A 9,248-nucleotide genomic window follows, 5' to 3' on the forward strand; every position below is an offset into this window, starting at 1 on the left:
CAAACGTGAATGATTAAAGTTTTTGGATTTTGCTATACTAAGGGATTGATACGAAAAGACATCTGTCTTTAATCAAAACTTTGATACAGGGGTACCAATTGTTTATATATATATATATATATATATATATATATATATAGAAATTGGACCTCTTTGAAAAATCAGATGTGAATATTTGGTAAGGAAACTTGAAGATTGCAAATCCGGTCAATAATTGTAATCACAGGCTAGTGGAGAGTCGACTGGAACATATAATGGAAAATTGGCTTATCTGAACTTAAAAATGCATTCATATATCTGAAATGGAATAACAGTAAAAGGTTTTTCAATCATGGTTAGGACATTTTGCTTTTCAAGTACTACGAGAAGAGACTGTCTTTAGAATTGTCCGAAGAGGTGCCAACTCTTAATCATATTTGTAGAGGATATCAATACTTAAATCAGGGAAGAAGCAGAGAAGCAGTAAGTCAATTCGTAGGAGCAGATGAGTCTCTTATCATTAGCTTAGGCATAAATATTATCCAAGGATTTAAAAGAGATCCTTCATATGATAGTTTAATCATATTCTTTTCAAAAATGTTCCTACGTAGAAATTAAATCTGACAGTGCTATGTCAGTTTAGTCTATCTAATACCTTGAAAAGCTTCCTTGGTCCTAAAGGAGCCACTGGCTGCCGGACGTCAAGGTCATAATGGCTTTCAAGACAATGCAATGGGTATTAGTTGTTTGGTTCTCTGAATATAATTGTTTCAAGACAACAAACTGACTACTAGCTGATGATTGGCAAGTGGGAACCGAGGATTGCATTCATTGTTGTTTCTAACTTGTGCCGGCTAGCAAATGCTGGGCTTACACGGTACTGTTGCTTGGTGCTGGCCAACACATTGATCTCAAGCTGCATTGTCGTCATAGCAACTACAGGGCAAATGGGTGTTTTCCCTGGACATGTTGCCACCATTGCAGAGGGGTTCTTTCTGTCCCTGAGGGGAATGAAGTTACCAAGTATTTCGGTAGCAGTGGGTTTGCCTTTTACACGCTAACTCTGTTACTGACATAGTTGTTGTCGACCACGTTGATCCAAGCCTGGTCCAAAAAGGCCTCGCGGACTTCACCCAGAAAAGGCTGAAGCCCAGATCGGTGTCGATGTCGTAGGGTATTGAATGCTGCGCCATCCGGTTGAGTATTGGTATTTATCGCTTGAGATATGATCCTCTTGGCTCATGATTCAACGACAGGAGGAAAGAGATGCAAATCCAATAATTTTTTGTGGGATAAGGAAATTACAGAAAACATAATTAAAATGATGTGCCTGATCACCGCATGATGAAATAATGGAACTTGTGGTGTACTTGTCATGGCTTCCAATTGTAGTGAGCTCTCGTCGTAATGGTGAAGTCCCTAAGCAGTCTGCAGCAGCATAACCTGTTAGGTGCCATGGTTAAACATGATCAAATTGGGAATTTGGAGAAGCTAATTATTTGTCTTCGATATAGCTTTTTCTCCTTTGGTTATGGCCAGCCAAGACTTGCAACTGAGAGATAACAAGTAATGCAATCACACTGACATGGTGATATGCAATTATAAAGTTTTCTCCAATTACAATTAAAAATCAAACTGTTTTAACTATTTAGGATCAATTGTATGGATTTTTATTTTAAACAATCTTAGAAAATTTTCACACACACGCATAACATATGGCAGGAAATTTTCAAAAGGGTGTTGATGACCATTTCAAGCCTTTTGTATTAAACATTAATCTTTAGTGTTATTTATGAGCTGTTTTTTTTTTTTTGAAGTAGCATTGGCTATGGTGTTCATATCTACGCTTATAAGGCGATTCATAATCTAATTAACAAATTATAACAAGCATAAATTAATGCAAAGATTAAAAATAGTGAATTTTTTGTCATCCGAAATTGGACTTTCTGTCAATTGTTTTGCAGGAAGTTGACATCACTTGCAATAGGCATTCATGAAAATAGACCTTTACATATTTTATTATAAGCAGACTAACATCGTATACTGCACCTGCAAATTACGTTGTGAGATAGAACCGAAGTTGGATACTCTCTCGATCCTCTCACATGTGGCTATGTGATTCTTCTTAAAGTTTTCATCTTACTATTATCCAGGGGATGATTTGTTGAAGGACCCCAAGGGATATGTCAATTACATGTAAAATGATACCCTCCCTTTGAGAATTGGCATAAGCTCAATTATAATGGCTCTAGTAATATGGATGCTGCTGGAGAGGTTGATTTTCTTATTCAGAATAATAATAAGTGTACTTTGGGTGTTGGATGCCAATACTTAACAATTAATCCGTTGCATCGATGGAAGGGCTCGTTGTTGCATTTATAACTTGATGCACTTACATGTGGTTGTATACAAAGAAACCATTGAGGATCAAACAAGTCGCAATGGCTCTTGCAGCAACAAAATTAAAATTTATATCACTGAATAGCAATTAACCAGAGATAAAATGATATTCTTAATACATTGCAAAATAGATTAATACTTTAAAATTATAACTCTTAGGTATTTGACTACTGCTACATAGTAAATAATGGTAATTTAGAGTTGCTTTGTTTGATTGTCTTGGATAAATAGATACTAAACAATGGTTATTTGGAGTAGCTTTCTTTCATTATCTTAAATGAATAGATTGTTTGATAAGATATGATGTCTTTAATAGCAATTAACTTAGGATAAGTTATGTCCTTAATATATTGCAATACATATTAATGCTCCAAAATCAACATTGTTGAGTATTTGATTGATTCTGTTAGCCACTGGTTTAATTATTTTTTATAATAAATTCTTAGCTTAATCGAATAATATTCAATCATTAATCATTTATGATAAATTCTCGACTTAATTCAACGATTCAAATATATTAATGAAGTCAAATAAACGATAATTATTTGAGTGATTTTTCTGTTTTCTTTATTCAATAATGGGACAAATTACAGGGTCAAGTAAATGATGGATGGTGATTCGTATTAGTTTTCTTTAGTTGCCTTTGGTGAATGGATTGTTTGACACCACACGATATCCTTAATACATTGCAATAGAGATTATTACTCCAAAATTAATACTCCTGAATATTTGATTGTTGAATCAATCACTAACCTTTGATGATAAATTCTCGACTCAATTGAATAATTCAACCTATTAGTAGAGTCAAGTAAATGACAATGATTTGAGTGACTTTTCTTTATTTTTTTCCATTCAAGAATTGAACAAATCGTTAAGTTAAATGATGGTTATTTAGAGTAGCTTTCTTTGGTTGCCTTCGGATAGTTTGACACACCGATGTCCTTAATATATTACGTTAGACAAACCGATGTCCTTAATATATTACGTTAGAGATTAATGCTCTAAAATCAACACTCCTGAGTATTTGATTGATTATTTCTATTAGTTACGACCACCAATATTTAATAATAAATTATCGACTCAATTGAATAATAAATTATCGACTCAATTGAATAATTCAACACATTAGTGAAGTCAAGTAAATGACAATGATTTGAGTGACTTTTCTTTGTTTCCTTCGATCATAAATTAGATAAATCGTTGCGTCAAGTAAAAGATAGTGACTTTTCTTTGATTCAGAGTTGCTTTCTTTAGTTGCCTTTAGTGATTGGATCGTTTAACATGACATGATATCGTTAATAGTAATTAGCTTGTGATAAGTTGATATCCTTAATATATTGAAATATAGATTAATGATCCAAAATCAACACTCTTGAATAATTAAATAATTTAATATTAGTGAAGTCAATTAAATAATTCAATACATTAGTGAAGTCAAGTAAATGACAATGATTTGAGTGACTTTTCTTTATTTCCTTCATGAATTAGACAAATTGTTGCGTCAAGTAAACGATAGCGATTGAAAGCAACTTTCTTTGGTTGCCTTCAGTGAATGGATTGTTTGACATGATGTCGTTAATAGCAATTAACATAAGATAAGTTGATGTCCTCAATACATTGAAATAGAGATTAATACTCCAAAATTAATGCTCTTAAGTATTTGATTACTTCTTTTAGCCACTGATTCAATAACTAACTTACTTTTAATTATAAATTCTCGATTAGATTGAATGATTCAAAACATCAAGTAAATGACAATGATTTAAGTGATTTTTCTTTGTTTTCTCAATTTAAGAATTAAATAAATCGTTAAATCAAGTAAACGATCATGATTAAGAGTAGCTTTCTTTCGTTATCTTCAACGAATAGATTGTTTGATATGACACCGATTATAGATGAAAGGTCTATATAATTTTTAGCTAATACAAATAAGAAGTCAGCCACACCATCTTGAATGTACATTGTGTCTAGAAGAAATCTTAGACAAGTATAATTAATACAGAATAATTTAATTTGTGTCAGTTGGAATTAATTAATACATCTCTTAGACAATAACAATACCATCTTCAATAGTATATTAATAATTAATACTTATTATTATAAATAATAAGTCATCTCCAACATCGTATTGTCTAGTAGTAATCCATTCATTCAAAAGATAAGTATATGCCATCTTCATAATAAAAAAAATGAAAAAACACATAGGAGTAATTAAGTGCACCTCTATAACTACGGACAATTATTACTTGCCTATTGTTTGGTAATAGGAAAATGGATATATTTATACACATATGTTGCGATTGAACGTGATTGAAGATAAGTTCATCAGCCTACCTCCCCTGGTTAACGATTGATGCTGATGTAAGATATCGAAACAATCGCTCCATGTATAATTTTCAAAATATGTATGACATTTCAAATATTTATCATAAATCATGGTAAATTTCTCAATTTTTTTGGAATTATTTTTTTTTAATAAAAAAAAAGATAACTTTCATTGAATCAGAAAAAGGCAGCAGAAGGGTTGAAAGGTATGCCTAAAGCATCCTGCCTATAACATTGTGAGAACCCAAAGTTTCTACCAAAAATAAATAATAATAATTGGTGCACTTTGCAATATAAGAATCATGGTACAAAGATGAGATCAAAAGAGTGCTCTTTTGCCATAAATTACATGCTACACTGACGAGGGCTTTTTACTTCCACCACCAATCTCCAATCATACTGTTTGGATGTCTGCTTATATATGTGGTTAAGCTCGGTTAGTGATACTGTCTATTGTATAATAAATACATCATTTCTCCAATGGTTTGACTGGTAGTAGATTAGGATTATGATCAGGAATGCGACACCAGTGGTGGAAATTAAGCTATGGAAAAGCCTCCACCATATGTGAGTTTCCAATTTGTTTTGGACATTGACTTGCTTCCACATTGCTTGACTTTGACTAGTGACAATTTTGTTGGACACATCTTCGTGTGAAGCGTTCAGCCTCATCCAGGAGTTCCCTCCTGACAACTTTCTCCTCTAACGGGGCACTCACGCATACGTTAGGCAAATATGAGCTTATATACACATATGAGAGCTGCCGGCTTTAGGGTTAGATCTCACCGTTAAACATGGGCGGGAGAACCCCTCTTGTTGTCCTCACCTTTTCTCTTGCTGTTCTGACCATTAAGTTTGGGATTTCTCATGGCTGCCGAGAGACGGAGAGGAAAGCCCTCATCGACTTCAAGCGTGGACTTCATGATCCTTCCAATCGTCTCTCTTCCTGGGTCGGAGAGGACTGTTGTGCGTGGGAAGGAGTTGGCTGCAGCAACATCTCTGGTCATGTTATCAAGCTGGATCTTCGAAATAGACGACGAATGCATCTATATGAAGACTGCACTCATCAGGAGTTGTACTACTTGTCGGATGATGATCCAGGATGCAATTGGGCAGTGCGTGGTGACATAACTCCATCACTGCGTTCTCTCCAACAACTTAATCGCCTGGACCTCAGCGGCAACTATTTTATGCATAAACCTATCCCCAAGTTCTTTGGAGCTTTCAGAAGACTAACATATCTTAACCTCTCAGGTGCAGGCTTCGTGGGTAGAGTACCTGACCAGCTCGGAAATCTATCCACTTTGCAGCACCTCGACCTTTCTTATAACTGCTATTGGGATGGTGAAGGTGATGGCTTCTTCTGCTTGTACCTTGAGAACACGAGATGGATCTCTATGCTCACTTCCCTTCGGCATCTTAACATGACTCGTGTCCGTTTTACAAATGCGGCCAACTGGTTCCAAGATTTGAATGCACTACCACAGATACAAGAGATTGAATTAAGACGTTGTGAATTAGGGACCTTTACACGTTCGCTGTCTCATGTCAACTTCACATCTCTCACCACTCTTGATTTACGAGGCAATGATATAAATTCCACCATACCAGATTGGGTGTTCAATATTACTAGCCTCGAGTTCCTTTATCTTGGTTGGAATGACCTCTATGGATTCTTTCCTAATTCTATTGCGAAGTTGACATCTCTCAGGGCACTCGACTTGTCTGGGAGTGTGTTCCAAGATGGCTTCATGCGATTAGCTCCTATATCCAACCTCTGCAAGCTCCAAATTCTCGATCTAAGCTATGTGCCTATTAACGATGTGCTTGCCAATTTAAAAATGGTTTTCTCTGGATGTCTTAGGAATAGCATGGAGGAATTGTACCTCGGAGGCACCCAACTGAGTGGTTTCTTTCCGAATTGGCTAGGGAACATCAAGAATCTTAAATCTCTTGATCTTTCTTTCAACTCTATCTATGGATCAGTGCCTGCATCTATCAGGAATCTATCATTGCTGCAACATTTAGTTTTATATTCCAATGGTTTGAAGGGGACGATTTCGGAAGGCATCGGACAACTGAAGAGCCTTGCCTATTTGGATCTCTACAATAACTCGTTGAGCTTATCGGAGGACGACCTAGCTAATCTATCGAGTTTGAAATATTTGGACATTTCGTACAATTTCATTGAATTGAACAAAAGTAATGATTGGATCCCTCCTTTTCAGCTTCAAAGCCTCTCCATGGATTTCTGTCAAATAGGGCCCACGCCCCAATTTCCAAAATGGCTCCGAACACAAACCATTCTTCATCGACTACAATTGTCAAATGCAGGTATCAAAGACATGTTTTTCGATAGGCTTCCTTCTAGTCTCGAGTATTTGGATCTTTCTTACAACTCTCTCAATGGATCATTGCCCGCATCTCTTGGAAACCTCTCTATGCTACGATATTTGATTTTACGTTCCAATTATCTGACTGGGATGTTTCCGGAAGGCATCAAACGGTTGAAGGGACTCGTCTATTTGAATCTTTACAATAACTCGTTGAGCTTATCGGAGGATGGCCTTGCTAATCTATCAAGTTTGAAAATTTTGGACATTTCATACAACTCTATACACTTGAACAAAAGTGATGAGTGGATCCCTCCCTTTCAACTTAACACACTTTATATGCAATTCTGCCAAATACTACCTACACCCCATTTTCCGAAATGGTTTCGTACACAAACCACTTTTGGTGAATTAGATTTATCAAATACAGGTATGAAAGAAACGATTCCCAATTGGCTTCCATCCGGTCTCCAATATTTGGATCTCTCCAATAATATGATTGGTATGATTGGCGGTGATGTACCATATTATTTTCCAAATCTAACTGTATTGGATCTCAGCAATAACTCGTTATCAGGATATCTTCCTCCAAAAATATCAATCATGATGCCAAGTCTGGAATACTTGTCTCTCTCCGACAATAAGATTACGGGTGAGATGCCACAATTCTTTCCAAAACTGAGATATTTATTTCTTTCAAATAACTCATTCTCAGGAAATCTTCCACCAAGAATCTCAAACACAATGCCAAGCTTACGATGGTTTGATCTATCTACAAATAATATGAGTGGCCATATCCCCTTCTCTTATTGTCGATCCAGTAATTTGGAAAGGCTTCAGCTTTCCGAAAATAATTTGTCAGGAGAGGTTCCCAAATGCTGGAAAAATTCCTCAAATTTACTTCTTTTAGACTTATCAAGCAACAAATTAGTAGGTGGAGTCCCTGATTCGCTCTGTAATTTGCAAACGCTAGAGTCGCTGCACTTGAGTCACAACAATTTATCCGGGCCGATTCCTCATTGCTTAAAGAGTTGCACAGAACTAGCTACTCTCGACTTGGGCCACAATAACTTCATTGGGAATATACCAACTTGGATTGGAGAAAGCCTTTTGTACTTGAAGACACTTAGCTTACGCTCCAATGCCTTCACCGGCAACATTCCTCAATTATCTTCTCTACCATATATTCGTATCTTGGATCTCTCCAACAACAATCTTTCAGGAACAATACCACAGAGCTTCGGGGACTTCAGTGCGTTAAAAGGTGCTCCTGCATATCATTGTTGTTACTTCAACAACAATACTCTCTCTGTGGAATATATGTGGCTCTTCGTAAAAGGAAGTGAAATCAAGTATACCACCACCAGACAACTTTCAATTGATACACTTATTGATCTCTCCAACAATAACTTATCAGGAAACATCCCTGAAGAGTTGGGGAATTTGCATGGATTGCGAAGCTTAAATCTGTCCGGAAATTATCTTACAGGTCAAATACCAAGAAGCATCGACGAAATGAAACAACTAGAAGTTCTCGATCTATCAAGAAATAATCTTTCGGGTGTAATTCCTTCCGGTTTGGCATCTTTGAATTTCTTGAACCAATTGAATTTATCATATAACAATCTTTCTGGAAGGATTCCCACTGGCTATCAGTTACAAACTTTTACTGATCCATCTATTTATGCTGGCAATCCAAATCTTTGTGGCCCTCCTCTCCCCAAAAATTGTACGGTGAATATAACGAAGGCTGATGAAGAAGAGCAAAATGATGATTCATTTGAGAGCAGAATTAAAACAATTTGGTTATACACAAGAATCACATTAGGATTTATTATCGGATTTTGGGCGATTTGTGGAAGCCTTTTGTTGTTACGGACATGGAGGATCGCGTACTTCCACGCCATTGATAATATATTTGACAAGCTATACGTGGTGATAGTAGTGACCATGGCAAAATACAAAAGAAAGCTACGATGACTCTTGTTAGAGTGGGTCAACATGACTCATCCGACTTAAGCAATAGCAATGACATTGGTATATGTAGTACGCTCATGGTTTGCATGTCTTGTCATAAAACACCGTCACATGATTTTAATTTCTGCATGTTATAATGACTGTTATATGATCTGTTGATGTTTGTCTGTGTAGTTTGTTTGTCAAAACTTTGTCATCAAAATATGAGTTCTCTGCCTATGGTTTATGCGCTGG

General features: G+C 36.0%; 1 protein-coding gene across 1 annotated transcript; it reads left to right on the forward strand.

Moving 5' to 3' along the window:
- The first annotated feature begins 5,498 nt into the window (after positions 1-5,498).
- Positions 5,499-9,017, forward strand: LOC103976346 (receptor-like protein EIX1). The gene is made up of 2 exons (XM_065094482.1): positions 5,499-7,038; positions 7,948-9,017. Exons 1-2 carry the CDS (start codon positions 5,499-5,501, stop codon positions 9,015-9,017), a joined length of 2,610 nt encoding a protein of 869 aa, XP_064950554.1.
- Positions 9,018-9,248: the final 231 nt, after the last annotated feature.

Source organism: Musa acuminata, chromosome BXJ2-2 (assembly GCF_036884655.1).
Source record: "Musa acuminata AAA Group cultivar baxijiao chromosome BXJ2-2, Cavendish_Baxijiao_AAA, whole genome shotgun sequence".
Taxonomy (NCBI): domain Eukaryota; kingdom Viridiplantae; phylum Streptophyta; class Magnoliopsida; order Zingiberales; family Musaceae; genus Musa; species Musa acuminata.